The sequence below is a fragment of the Phaenicophaeus curvirostris genome, chromosome 10, assembly GCF_032191515.1.
Source record: "Phaenicophaeus curvirostris isolate KB17595 chromosome 10, BPBGC_Pcur_1.0, whole genome shotgun sequence".
NCBI classification, from domain to species: domain Eukaryota; kingdom Metazoa; phylum Chordata; class Aves; order Cuculiformes; family Cuculidae; genus Phaenicophaeus; species Phaenicophaeus curvirostris.
Window position 1 is genome coordinate 15,384,218 of NC_091401.1, and position 15,135 is coordinate 15,399,352.

General features: G+C 49.1%; 1 protein-coding gene across 1 annotated transcript in view; it reads left to right on the top strand.

Annotated features, from left to right (window-relative positions):
• GPC1 (glypican 1) overlaps positions 1-15,135 on the top strand; it is a 246,312-nt gene that overhangs the window by 223,439 nt on the left and 7,738 nt on the right. The window contains exons 4-5 of the mRNA XM_069864878.1: positions 5,646-5,811; positions 10,398-10,528. Coding sequence (XP_069720979.1) covers positions 5,646-5,811; positions 10,398-10,528 — 297 coding nt within the window. The remainder of the gene's footprint in view (positions 1-5,645; positions 5,812-10,397; positions 10,529-15,135) is intronic.

Below are 15,135 nucleotides of genomic sequence, written 5' to 3' on the forward strand. Positions count from 1 at the left end.
TATATTTTCTCCACGTGCCCATTCTCTGCTGGCTGCTGTGCAGATGCCAGTGCTGAGCAGTCCACGGTGAGCACGAGCTCAGCAGCTGCATTGGGTGGCTGTGCCGTGAGCCACGCAAACCAGAGAGCGCACTCCAGACCTGTCTGAGCTCTGGACCTGTCCACGACACGATACAAGAGACTCAGCAAAGATGTTTTGCTGTGTTAAAGCTGTTGCCTCCAGCAATTCACATCTGGTCAGGTAGCTCTGTCAACAAAGGGTGGACACATTGAGCTTTGGAAAGCAGCCATGGAAAAGCAGAGCTGAGCTCTTGCTACAAGCCACAGTCATGGGGTAATACCTGATGATGACCTTCTTCAAATGTCAGCTGTTTTGGTGGAATGGGGCTTTTTATGCAGCAGCCACCAGTTCTTGTCACATTACCTTATTGCTACTTGAATCCCCAGCTGTAAAGTAGTTTTAATTCAGTGATGTATTGCTCAATACCAATTTGTCCCCTATTTTGGGTATATCTTAGAAGATAATGCTTTTTTACTTATCACTTTATCACTGGACTTACGCTTTGAGGGGCTGTACCCACTGGTGGCACTGAGATCAGAATAGCGTACATGGATTTTAACTGACCAATGATGTAGGAGAAATGCGTTTTTAAACTGAGTTTAGCTTTGTCATATTTATTTATACTTCTGACAAGTGAATGAGGAGTGCCCTGACTCCAAGCCATATCTCTCAGTAATCATGTTTTCTCAGAACCTTAGGAGATGGATTCCCCAATTTATTATGCATTTCCTCTTGATATGTTAATGCAATTTCTATGTCACTGGGCTAAGAAAGGACTACAGATGCCACTAAGGTTAAAGTAGAACCACGTCTCCTTAAAGGAGAACCAGGCTGGGCCAGGTTGATGGTACTTAGAGAAATCGATTATTGTCATGTAATGTCTTCGTGCTGTGCTGGATCATATAAAGAGGAAGAGGTGACATTAACTTTCCCTCCATCTGTAGGAGTTCGTGTGCTTCTTCTTTCAGGCCACCTGTGATGGATAGAGGGCATTGCTTATTGTTCTATCAGTTATTGAAAATCTGTACTGGAAAGCGAAAGGGGCTTTTAATCAGGTCTTAGCTGGCAGTTGCTGGGCAGGGAATAGGTCATAGTGTTTCAGGTTCTTTTAAAGGCTGAAGGGTGAAAGCAGAAGCACAAGGATGCAAAGAGGTCTCAGCGTGCAGGTGGAGGTCAGTCTTGACTTTGCCAGCCTGGATAAACTGCTTCCCCACTCGCTGTAGAGGTGTTTATCTGGAACAAGCTGCCATGGAGGGTGCATGGTCCCACGGCTCCAGCCTGAGTAGCTGGAGAACCCGGGTGCACTGCTGGAGCTGGCTGTGCCGGGATGGAAGCAGGTGGGAGAGCTGCAGTGCTCTGCTGGTTGGTTGTGTTGCTGTATCCCTACAGGGGTATCTCAATCCATTCTAAGTACACCTGAAAAAAACCCTGAAAGTTTACTTCAGCAAACTAATCCACAATGACTAAGAGATGTTTCTTATCATGCTGCAGTTCCCCCAGGAGTACAGTGCAGGGTCAGGCTGGAAGGGGCTCTGGGAACCCCAAGCCTTCATTCTCCCCTGTTTTTTGTGGAACAGAAGTCCATGGGTGGGGATGGGTGGAACAGCAAGGATCTGAGCTCTGGCCAAGCAAAACATGCTAAAAATACTCTCTGAAATTCTTCTTTCTGCCCTCCCATCCCCCTGTTCTTGGTTCACCTCTGCAGTCTGTCTGTGAAAAAGGAATGCTGCTGCAAGAGGTTTGGGTTGTTCTTTGGGGAAAGGGAGCGGAGCCAGGCCTCTTCCACCTACAAAAATTAATACTTTTCCTTTCCACCAGGAGATTAAATTGAACACTTGGCACCTGCCAGATGCAGCGGAGCAACAGCTGGTGATGGATATATCACCTGCTCCTCTTCAGAAGAGAGGCTCCAGGGCACAGGCGAGGATGCTGCAGAGTCCTGGGGCAATGTGGCACACCAAGACACAAGCCACCTTACAGTAGTGACAGGCTGGAGGTAACACACAGCTCCTCTCTGACATCCAGAAATGATCCTCGCTGAGGTGCAAAATCAGCTTTCCCCTGCCTCGAGCGCTGTTGTTACCTGGTGCTCTGCCCTCACCAGCTGCCCCAAGGCAACAGCCCGCAAGAGCCGAGGCAGCTGCTCCGTGGGCAGTGGCATGGACCCAGGCAGCGTAGCTGGGGGCAGGCGGGTTTGGCTGGCTGACAGCCATGGTGAGGTTAGGGGGAGGTGGTTTGCAGGACAGCAGGCAGCTGTCAGCATTGCAGGGAGCCTTGGCAGCTGCCCGCGCTCACCAGTCAGGCTGGAGGGCAGATGGAGTAGGTGGGCACTGAGGAGCAGGCACCTGCTGCTGCTCCCCTTTTGCATGGTGACAGGGCACGGGTGGCCCTGCATGGCTACTCTCCGGTGGCAAAGGAGTGTTGTCTTCAGGGTGGGAAGGTTCTTTCTCTCTTACTGGAAAAAGACGGCCACAAAAATAAATGGAGATAAATTCTTGCAAGCAGAAATATTTGTTAAATGCCCACAGGGCCTGTCATAACTGTCATTTAAATACGAGCTCACTGTGGTCACCTGGGTAGCTCCAGTGCAGTTGCTGGGTTTACACCGTACTTTAAAGCTGAGCATGGTGGAGATGCTTTATTGAGCTAAGTTCTATCACTCGCCTCTCTGCGTGTGCCCCACGGCCTCTGGCAGGTTACCACGTGGCTTTGTTCTCCAGCTGCTGGCAGCTGTCCTCTCTGCCACTGGCCCACACCACACCACCCCAGGGCTGTTTGCTGCTCAGGCAACACTGCATTCCCACTTTTCAGCCAGAGCACTTCAGCTCCCTCCACCCCGAAAGGCTGCACGATGCAGCCAGGGATGTTTGTGGGTGCAGGCAAACCATCCTGCTGCTACCTGATTCTCATCAGAACACTGAAAAGTCCCATGTTTGACTGTCTACTGTCCTTTGTGCCACCAGGATGTTGCGGAGGTGACCGTGCTCCACAGCCACAGCTGGGTAAGCTGGGACAAGCAGAGACAAGGTGTGCTGGTAAAACACAGAGACAAGATTGTGTTTGGGACCCAATTGCCTGTGCACGTTACATGTTCTGGTTGGAGCTTCATCATATAATTCATGTTCATGAATGCTCTGTGCAGGGAAGGAGAGGTTGTAGCTCCTTTCTAGCTGCATTTCATGGTCTCTGTGTAAACGCTCTGGTTTTGGAAGGTCTTCAGCTACAGCCTGTGTTAGCGTTCAGTGTGCTCTCGCCTTGTTGTGCTTTCAGTCACTATTCAGTCATGGTTATTTAAACCCTGAGACAAAAAATAAACTATTCCTTTGTTTACCTGTCACTCTTGCTTTGTTGCATCTGTTCTTAGATGGCTGAGATAGGAGACAGCAGTGCCCTGACAGACTTTTCCCAGGGATGAAGCTCCTGTGCTGTGCAGCAGGACAAAGCCTCCATCTCCTGGCGGCAGAGCCACATGGCAGCCAGGTGCCAATGTCTGTCGTCCCAGAGGGAGGCAGAAAGCTCCCTGAGGCAGCAGAATGAAGCCTTGGCATGCGTGGTGATTCCTGCAAGGCTCAGTCCCTCTGACCGTGGAGCACGTTTATCCACAGGCATCTCGGGGCTTGTCCTAGCTGCTGAGGCAGGGGAGCAGTCTCCATTTGAGTTCCGTCTCTGAGAAATAGAAATTTTTATCCTGGTCCTGAAGAATGTTCTCATGAGGTTATTATAATGCATTGCTGCCTGATGAAGCCTCAGCACTATCCAACATCTATTTTCCAAGGCTGACTGGAAGTGAGGCAGTTCCAGAAGCAGGGAGGCGTAGGGATTTTCTCTCAGCATGGGCTCAGCACGTTCACACTCTCCTGAAGGTATCTCAGAACTGAACCTTTCTGGGGTCCCCCAGAAGAAACTTAAAAGGCTGTAGAACAGAGGGACGTGGAACGGGTCCGGAGGAGGTCACAGAAATGATCAAAGGTGCGGAACACCTCCCCTGTGAAGAGAGGCTGAAAGACTTGCGGTTGTTCAGCTTGGAGAAGACTCTGAGAAGATGATGTTGTGGCCTTTCAATACTTAAAGAGGGTTGATAAGAAAGATGGGGGGAGGAAACTTTTAGAAGGTCCTGTAGCAGTAGGATGGTTTTAAACTACAAGAGGTTTGGACTAGATATTAGGAAGAAATATTTTATGCTGAGGGTAGTGAAACCCACCCTCTCTGCCCTTGGCTGCCCAGAATGGTGGTGGATGCTCCATCCCTGGAAAGGTTCAAGATCAGGTTGGATGGGGCTCTGAGCACCCTGATCGAGTTGAAGATGTCCCTGCTCACTGCATTAAAAAACAGGTTAGATGAGGCGCTCAGGGATCTGGTTTAGTAGTGGACAGGTACAGTTGGACTCGATGATCTAACCTGTCTTTTCCAACCAAACGATTCTGTTATTCAGCATTGCACCTGCAGCTCAAGGCTCAGGCATTTTTCTGTGTCGGATTTGCCCCTTCCATCACTTTTCCCTTTTGGGGATCCCATGAGTGCCAAGTCCCTGGTACCAAGACAGACAAACATGCAGACACTTAGGTTTATTTTTGTAAGTGGTTTAAAAAGCATGAGGAAGGAATTGCAAATGGATCTGAGCAAAGATGGGAAAAGACCACTAAGGGGAAAAAAGTTTAGCAATAAAACAGGGGATGGCTGAGCTCGACCAACACCTCTGCAGGATCTGCCACACTGTTATTCTCCCTCAGCTTACACTGACAGCCCCTTCCCCATGGCAGTCAGAGGGAGACCCTGACATGCTGCACAGACTGCTGCTCCCCTGCTCTCTAGGCTCTGCATCTGCCCTGGATCTGTGCTCATAGGACTGAGGTGGTTTAATTAAAGGTGGCAAAGACACCTCCAGAGTCACCTCTGCAAAGCATCAGCTGCACGTGCAGAGCCTGTGAGCCGCTGGCACAGCGTGTGTGGGCCCACTTCACCAGAGAACAATCACTTCCCAGGGTCGAGTGCTCTCAGTTGCCTGTATCATTTAAACTGTTCAATTCTTCTCTCAACACCAATTTCCTTTCCAAAGATGCCAGCTGAGAGCTTTCCATGGTCAGGCCCCTGCTGTGCATCCCCCGATGGTGCCGGAGATGCAGTTGGTGGCAGGAAACCTGTGTCTGTGGGGCAGTGACAGCAAACTCCTCCTGCAGAGAGCGTGTGGCGGCAGCGCTGATTGCAGAGGCTCCAGGAGTGCACGTGCCCCGTGTGTCACCATCGTGGGTACAGCCAGCAGACACCCAGGCGGTCCTTATGGACACCAGGCCTGGCTGGAAGGGGGATGGTTCTGAGTACATGTTTTTCCTAGAACCCTGGGTTCAAACACAGCCTGAGGAACTAAGAGATGCCTCAGAGGTCCTGTCCCCGTGACAAGAGTCACCTAGGGAAGAGTGGGGAAAGAGAGGCAATGAAAGGGGAAGCTGCTTTCCCAGGGCTGCATGCCCAGGGAGCCATGCTGCCTTTCACATCACACCGAGCTCCTTCACCACAGGAAAGTGAGGAGTTCACCAGCACGCACCCCTGACCAGCCTGTGTGGCTGACTCTGATCTATCTCCCCCAGGTACCTCTCAGCCATGAGTGCACGCGTGCCATCATGAAGCTAATGTACTGCCCGCACTGCCGAGGCATGTCCAGCGTGAAGCCGTGCAACAACTACTGCCTTAACGTTGTGAAGGGCTGTCTGGCCAACCAAGCGGACCTGAACACCGAGTGGAAGTACCTGATGGGTAAGATGGCTTTCTTTTGCTGCAGAACAGCTGCTTCTCAGCCCACCTTTTGAACTCTCTGAGGCAATGTTTGGCAAGAAAAGAAAGGACTGGGGGGGCTCTTTTACGCTGCATTTTTCATGTCTGTGATCTAATACCTAGAAGCTATTGCAGGACATTTTGCTGGGCTTCAGTACTGTTAGAAAGGACACTGCTGGGCTGTCTAATGAGGACTTATTGCCTGTGCTCATTTGGGATTGCCCATACTTCACATTCGTGTAATTCTTCCTTCCCTCCCAAGTGTTCAAGCTTAGGGATAGATGTGGTGACCACATCTGCACACTGTCAGAGTTGCCTCCTCATCCATAGCAGAGCACTTGTGAGAGCACAAGAGAAGCACTTGCTGCCGTTCTTGGGAGATAACCCAGAAACATGAAGCCATAAAGTGTTTTTATGGGTGGAGAGCAAAAGGATCAGAATCACATAGTGTGGTAACTTCTGTTTGCAAATGACACTAAGCTGTGTGGAAGTGTTGATCTGCTTGAGGGCAGGGAGGCTCTACAGAGCTAATCCATCTGAACAGGCTGGATCCATGTGCCGAAACCAACAGAATGAGGTTCAGCAAGACTGAGTGCTGGGTCCTGCGCTTGGACACAACAACCCCATGCAGCGCTCCAGGTTTGGGGATGAATGGCTGTAAAGCTGCTTGGCAGAGAAGGACCTGGGGGTGTTGGTTGACAGTGCCTGAACACGAGCCAGCAATGGCCCACGTGGCCAAGAAGGCCAGTGGCGTCTTCGCTTGTATCAGAAACAGCGTGGCCATCAGGGGTAGGGAAGCATGCATCCCCCTGTACTCAGCAACGGTGAGACTGCATCTCAAACTCTGGGTTCAGTTTTGGTCCCTACCCTTTTGGTCACTACAAGAAGGACATTGAAGCACTGGAGCACGTCCAGAGAAGGGGAACAGAGCTGGTGAAGGGGCTGGAGAACAAATGTTATGAGCAGTGGCTGAGAGAACTGGGGTTGTTTAGCTTAGAGAAAAGGAGGCTGAGGGGAGACCTTACCACTATCTACAACTGCCTGAAAGAAGGCTGCAGTGAGGAGGGTATTGTTTTCTTCTCCAAAGTAACAAGTGATGGGGTGAGTGGAAATTGCCTCAAGTTATGCCAGGGAAGGTTTAGTTTGGATATCAGCAAAAATATCTTCACCCAAAGGGTTCTCAGGCACTGGCAGAGGATGTCCAGGGACGTAGTTGAGTCACCATCCCTGAAGGAATTTAAAACACAGGTAGACGAAGTGCTCAGGGATATGGTTTAGTAGTGGATAGGTCAGGTTGGACTTGATGATCTCAAAGGTCTTTTCCAGCCTAGGGCTTCTATGATTCTGTGATTCAAAATGGAAAGAGATGTCTTAAACAAATACGTGGGGAGGTGGCAAAGTTAGAGGCATTGCTAGGAATGGGAAAATTAGATTTGTATTTTAAAGCAGAAAAGAGCTCATTTAATTTATATGATGGATATTATGAAATGGGTTGTACATGTAGAAAGGTGTCCATTTTGTTGAGTTTAAAGCCAGAAATACCACTGTGATAGTATGGTGTGATCCTCTGTGCAATACATGCTGGAGAAATTCAACCAGGAGTTTCTGCAGGGAATTCTGCTTTGCCTGATCAGACTGGACGTCTCTTTTAAGAAGACCTGAGATGTCATTCAGCTGTTTTTCAAAAGCCTGTGGCATTTGGTTTAAATGTGAACTACGGAAAGTGGTTTGTAGAGCTGATGGACGTGGTTTAAGGCTGGTGAGGGTCTATGTTTAGAAAATTGTGTAGTTATGTTACAGTGCACATCGTCTCCCTGTCTGCCGCCCATCAGGGAAGGTTGTTTACAGTGGTAAAGATCTCACTCCTTCTTGTGCCCATAGGGTTGTACATTTAGACCTGGAGTGCTCCAAGACCTGAAGGAACCTTGATGTTTGCCTGGGCTCACAAAAGGCAGGTGTGAGAGGAGATGAGCTTTGGGCTTGGTCCTTTGCCTTGTCTCATCACCCACTGCCTGGCCAGCAAGAATAATAGCTCACTAGCCAGCTGCAGCATGATGGGCTGGCTCAGGATTGACATGTAGTGGTCTTAATAAAAACCTCAGTGCAGTTGAAGGGGTGTCATCTGCTTCCCAAGGGACATTGCAAAATAAATATTGCACCACTGCACACAGAAGCTGGTATACCTCCTCGGTGAGGTGTGTTGGCCAGCTGCCCTCTTTGCTCTGGGAGCTAACGAACCAAGTGGTAACTTACTGAGGCTAATTGGAAGCTCTCTGCATAGGAGTGACTTGAAAGGGCGCTGCAAAATATTCCTTTCCCCAAGGATTTTGATGGTGCTTTGGCCTTTCTGACCAAAGCAAACCAACTGTTACCTGTCACTGCTCTCCCAGCAGGATGAATACCTGTCTCCTAGAGGTCAACATACAGCTCTCCTTCATTGACAGGGAGACACATTTTGCACTTATTTCGGCTTCTTCTTCCCCAAGGGATGCTGTCAAGGCGTGATAGCTAGAAGGAAATTGGAACTTCTTTCAAATTGCAGTTGTACATTTTAATGTCAGAGGTCACAGTTTGATCAGGGACTGGAGCAAGACGTAGAGTCAAAGGTAGCAGTTCGCTGGCACTGTCCATTGTTCACCCTTCTCAAGGCCCTTCTGGAGAAGATTTTGTTACACTAAACAGAGAGTTTCTCTTTCTATTTGTCAAATTAGAGCAGTTCAAATTGCAGGAGATTTTTATAGTATGTGATTCAAACATAATTTATGACTAATTTGGGGGTGTAGCCTTTGACTTAAATGTCTGTATCTCAGCATTAGTGCAAGCTAAAATTATCTGGAAAATACAGTCTCAAAGATGACACTGCAACCCCTGAGTGGCAGCAAGGTTAAACGGCAAGCTGTTTAATGTTGTAGGAGACATTATTTCCCAGAGCAGAAGAAAATGGTACCCACTTGTATGGCATGCTTAGCTCTCTCCAGGGAGACCTCATAGCAGTCTTCCAGTATTGAAAGGGACTCCAGGAAAGCTTGGGGGGAGACTCTTGATCAGGCAGTGCAGGGATAGGATGAGGGGGAATGGTTTTAAGCTGAAAGAGGAGAGATGTACAGGGTTGTACATTTAGACCTGGAGTGCTACTGGCTGCAATTCAGCTGGTGGTTTCATTGCTCATGAATAATGTCGGCAATACAAACTCATGCTGAATAAGATTTTCAGCAACATCTGCCGTGAGAGTCTCCTGCTAGGCTGATGGGTGAGTTATCAGGATTTAGGACAGAAAAATTAATCCTAATTAATTAGTCCTAATTAGTAACTCCATTTACAAATGGTACAAATCTCCAACCTAGACCCTGGGATTTGACCCTCTTTGTGTAGAGAAGGACCAACATGAAGCCATTGCATCTGGTTTTGTCCATGTGGTGAGACCTCAGGAACACAAAGAACATAGGTAGAGCCCCTGTCCTGCCAGGAGGTTTCTGGTGTGCCTTGGGGAATGCAAACCACACTAGAGCCACATGAGGTCACACATAACTGAATGTTAACTCCCTAAACGCTGATGAAGCTTATGCATACCCTGGCCTTGGGGTTACTGAAGCACAAGTAGCAGGAAACTGAGGTGACAGCAGCATAACAGTAACTTTCAGAATTAAATTTTTTGACTGGTTAAGTCAGACCTGGTTAAGAACCTATTTTAGATGTCCAAACCCAGTTTTGGCCCTGCCCTGAGATCGTATTTAAATCTTGCTGAACACCAAGTATGTCAGCTTTCCTCTGCAGTGCCATTACCCCATGCTCCGAGCCCTGCAAGCGTGTAGACTGTCCTTGCTTCAGACCCAACTGGAGTGTTGAGAGTCATCTCCAGAGACTGGTGATTCTTTTTGTAAGCCAAGTATGATCCCAAAGCAACCATCAAGGCAGAAGCTTCCAGGCGTGGCAAGAGTGCTTTGACATTAGACCTTTCCAAGCTAAGAGGAGCTGCCTGTTTACCAATTTAGTTGTGTGCATTTTGGTCTCCTGCACTGCTTTTATAGCCTGATATTTCCCTGGCTGGTCACACGTCCTTCCAGAGGTAATAGTGAGAAGAGTTAATCTTTTTCTCACTTATTCATTCCCACGGAAGCTGTTGCCCATGTCCTTTAGCACTTTATTGACCCTAATTCTCCCACTTTCTGCTGGCTGCAGTGCTTTGCTGAAGGCATACAATAAGATAGGAGAGTTAGGGCCAAGTATTGCTCTGCATTATTTAGTATTTCTGCACCAATTTTCTGTTTTTCCTCTCTGTAGCACCCCAGAAAATGTCATTCACTTTGTGTGGATATGGGTTGCATTTGGCATTTGCAGGAGGTGACCTCTGTTTCTCTGCCACAGAGGAAGGCTTTACCTATGTGCTGAGAAGGGACAGCTGTCCCATGCCAGAGGAAAACAAGCCTATATTTGGGCAGTAGTGAAAATGGAACGATGTCTTCCAGCAAGCCTGCTGAGGGGCCAACAGCTTATCCACACGGCATGAGCATGATCTTTAACTTGGTTTTTACAGCCTGGTGAGAGATGTCTCTGTCTTGCTTGACTAGATTCCCTGATCGTAGTGGCTGATCGGATTGATGGACCATACAACGTAGACACTGTATTAGGGACCATTCACGTGAGGATCGCTGAAGCTATTTCTAACCTGCAAGAGAACAAAGACTCGATTACAGCCAAGGTAAGACTGTGCCTGGGCCTGTCTGAGGATACACCATGCGTAACTGTCAGCACCAAATGCTTGGTTCAACTGAGATGAAAGAAATGAAATGGCCACTCTTAATGATAGGAAACTGCCGGTCTCACACAGGCTAAGGCCTTCTCAAGTGTTTCTAAGTATTCATCCCTGCTGCACCCAGCCAGCGTTCTTCAGGTACAGACATGCAAGGTGAGACTGCAGATGCAGTGACTGCAGGAGGCGCAGTGCCATCTGCTGTCAGGTGCCTCTGTGTCTGAGGAGCCTGGAAGTATTTTGGCTGAGCTGAGGCATTTACGCAGAGTGCACAGTCCCTAGTGACAGAAGGCAGCTGCTTTAACCTGCCTTGAAGTGATGTTCTGCAGTGGAAACACTGGGCTATCAGGTTGTACCTGTGGGACTGAGTTGCTGGAGAGTATAGAACAGGCTTTCCTGATGCTTACCTGCTTTCCAAGAAGTACATCATGAAGATATCTTCTATTAATCTGCCATTTTTAGTATATTTATCCACTTAACCAGTATCACCTCTGTAGCTGCAGGTAAGAGAAGCCTTGGGAACAAAAGTAGCCCTCCAGTGCTTCTGCTTTTTGCCCAGACATTCCCAAGGTCCTACAGGTATCCCACAGTTAGGGCAGAGATGCAGATAAAAGGAGCAGGGCAGGTCCTAACTGGCCCTTGGAGAGGGGAAGGGCCAGAGTATTGCTTATCCAAGCCCGAATCACTGGGACTTGTCAAAGCAATAACAGCAGCATGCATCCAAGTTCTCAAATAGGTTTCTTTTCTGTTATGAAAGGCCATATTCTTCCTTCCTTTCTTAGGTGAGACTGAGGTTGTCCACATAAAAGCAAGCCTGTGATGTGGGTAAATATGGTATCATCTGCAAAGAAAGGTTTATCCAAGGGTCATATAATAAATCTGATAAAATGAAAAGGAGAAAATAGTCTAATTGGTGTCCAACCAAACATGTTCTTGGTGTGGTCTGGTGACCAGGTGAATGTGGCAGTCTGTGCTGGTTGCACTGGTAGCAGAGGTTAGGAGCTGCAGATTGCTGCTGCTCTAAGCTCTGGTTTTGATCATGGCAAAGTGATCAGGTAAAGGATATCATTGTCAGATGAGCTTGAGACTGGCCCAGACCTGTCCTGGGAACCTTCTTTCTCAGGGTCAAGGACAGCAGGCTTGGGCCGAAGCTGAGGGCTCCAGCTATTACCAGCCTAGAGCTGGGGCATTGTCTGCCATTTGCGAGAAGAACCAGAAGCGGCCCTTCAGTGACCCAGTGATACCTTCAGTCATTGGTTCTCCTGAGATCTGTGGAAAAACTGGAAAGACAGGTTTTTGGCTCAGAGCCCTGTGTTCACTGCACCACAGAGCGCTCTCCCTGCTTCTTTGCGCTCCTCCTTCTCTCCCTGTGGCTCTTGAATGGATTTCAGGCAGCAGGAGCTATCAAAAGCTGCAAGCATTTATTTGCTTTCATTATGTGGGAGACTATTAATCTCCTCAGTCTGCAGGACACATGTTCTCTCCATCAGCAATGGGAATTGCTCACCTGAGGCATTGCGCTGGCAAGAGGATCACCTTGATACCATGCTGTGCTGGAGCTGCTCTAACAGTCATTGTCCTGGAAACCTCCTAGGACATTTACCTCCTGAAAGAGTTGTTTCCAACTAACAACAGTAAGAAGCCAACAAGAAAGATACAGCAGTGAAACCAAATTGGTTTTATTTTAGTAGAACCAAGCTGAAAATGCGCTACGTGCAGTTATCAAGCTGGGGCTCTTTGCACAGAGCAAAGGAGACAGATGAACAAATTGGGTTGGTGCTGAACTCCGCAGTCTTTGGATCCATCTGGTTAGCAGGACAGCAGGACAGTGCACCCCAGGAGAGGGCTTTCTGGGCTGAATATCCCTCAGACACACCAAAGAGAGTCACCATCACAGAAGGGTCTCCTGTCTAGATTAGGACTTTGCTGAGGGCTGTCAGAATCCACTAGGAAAAGCATTCAGCATCTGGCACAAGCTGCATCAGCAGTACTTCTGTCTGAGGTCTTGATTTCTCTGCTTTAATCTACACAAAGTTGAATTCAGCAATAGTTTCTGGCAGCACCCTGGTAACCACAACAAGCTTAGAGCCATCTCTTCAAATCAGGTGGCCTGCTATGTAAAGGGTAGTGTTCCCTCATTCAAACTGACAATACAAAGGCCCTCCTGGCCTTTGATGCTTCATTAAACCTGGCTGTCCCAGCACTCCTTCCACCAGCCACAGTGAGGCTCAGTTGCCTGAACACTGGCTGTCTCCAGTGGAAGTGGCATTGTCTGGACTGATCATGTGGAGACTAAGAGAAACACAGCTCTCAGGGTGTCTTTTGAGGCAAAGTCTGAGGGTTTGTACCTTCAAAGTGCTTCTGCTCACCATTGTCTTACAAACTACACCTAGGCAGGTCACTAAGATGCTGGAAGGTACCCAAAGATGCTGGGAGGTACCCAAAGTTAGGAGGTAAATCCATTGGGCTTCCTCATTTCCCCTGAAACATCCAACCTGACACATCTACTGCTCTCCTCTAATTGGAGGGGCATTCACTTCCTGAGTGATGATTGCAAGAGTCATTGGGGTGGCCCCACCTTGATCTGTTGTCCAAATCAATGGAGCTCATGATTTCTGCATTCTTGAAGCGCACAGCACTGGTGTAATCACAGAATCACAGAATCACAGAATAACCAGGTTGGAAGAGACCCACCGGATCACCGAGTCCAACCGTTCCTACCAAACACTAAACCATATCCCTCAGCACCTCGTCCACCCGTGCCTTAAACACCTCCAGGGAAGGTGACTCAACCACCTCCCTGGGCAGCCTGTTCCAGTGCCCAATGACCCTTTCTGTAAAGAATTTTTTCCTAACGTCTAGCCTAAACCTCCCCTGGTGGAGCTTGAGGCCATTCCCTCTTGTCCTGTCCCCTGTCACTTGGGAGAAGAGGCCAGCACCCTCCTCTCTACAACGTCCTTTCAGGTAGTTGTAGAGAGCAATGAGGTCACCCCTCAGCCTCCTCTTCTCCAGGCTAAACAACCCCAGCTCTCTCAGCCGCTCCTCATAAGGCCTGTTCTCCAGCCCTTTCACCAGCTTTGTTGCTCTTCTCTGTACTCTCTCCAGAGCCTCAACATCCTTCTTGTGGTGAGGGGCCCAGAACTGAACACAGGATTCGAGGAGCGGTCTCACCAGTGCCGAGTACAGAGGGAGGATAACCTCCCTGGACCTGCTGGTCACGCCGTTTCTGATACAAGCCAAGATGCCATTGGCCTTCTTGGCCACCTGGGCACACTGCTGGCTCATATTCAGTCGGCTGTCAACCAACACCCCCAGGTCCCTCTCCTCCAGGCAGCTTTCTAGACAGACTTCTCCCAGTCTGTAGCACTGCATAGGGTTGTTGTGCCCCAAGTGAAGGACCCGGCATTTGGCCTTGTTAAACCTCATGCCATTGGACTCTGCCCAGCGGTCCAGCCTGTTCAGATCCCTTTGCAGAGCCTCCCGACCCTCCAGCAGATCGACACTTCCACCCAGCTTAGTGTCGTCCGCAAACTTGCTAAGGGTGCATTCGATGCCTTCATCCAGGTCATTGATGAAGACATTGAACAGGGCTGGACCCAGCACTGAGCCCTGGGGAACCCCACTTGTCACTGGCCTCCAGCTGGATTTCACACCATTTACCACCACTCTCTGGGCCCGGCCATCCAACCAGTTTTCCACCCAGGAGAGTGTGCGCCTGTCCAGCCCAGAGGCTGACAGTTTCTCAAGCAGAACGCTGTGAGAAACTGTGTCAAAGGCTTTACTGAAGTCCAAGAAGACCACATCCACAGCCTTTCCCTCATCCAGTAGCCGGGTCACTTTGTCATAGAAGGCGATCAGGTTAGTCTGGCAAGACCTGCCTTTCGTGAACCCATGTTGACTGGGCCTGATCACCCGGTTCTCTTGCATGTGCTTCATGATAGCACTCAAGATCACCTGTTCCATGACTTTCCCTGGCACTGAGGTCAGACTGACAGGCCTGTAGTTTCCTGGGTCCTCCCTGCGGCCCTTTTTGTAGATGGGCACAACATCAGCCAGCCTCCAGTCCAGTGGGACTTCCCCAGTCTTCCAGGACTGTTGGAAGATGATGGAAAGGGGTTTGGCCAGCACATCCGCCAGCTCCTTCAGTACCCTAGGGTGAATCCCGTCCGGCCCCATAGACTTGTGACTGTCCAGTCGGGCTAGCAAGGCTCTGACCACCTCCTCTTGGATCATGGGAGCCTCATTATGCTCCTCTAGCTCCTGGGTTTGTACACAGGCGGAACGACCCTCCTTACGACTAAAGACTGAGGCAAAGAAGGCATTAAGTACCTCAGCCTTTTCCTCATCCCCTGTTACTGTTGTCCCTTCTGTGTCCAATAGGGACTGTATGGTCTCCCTAGTCCGCCTTTTATTATTTATATATTTGTAGAAAGATTTTTTGTTATCTTTCACTGACTTGGCCAATCCAATTTCTAGCTGAGCCTTAGCCCTTCTGATTTTTTCCCTACACAATCTCACTTCCCTCCTGTAGTCCACCCAAGAGGCCTGTCCCTTCT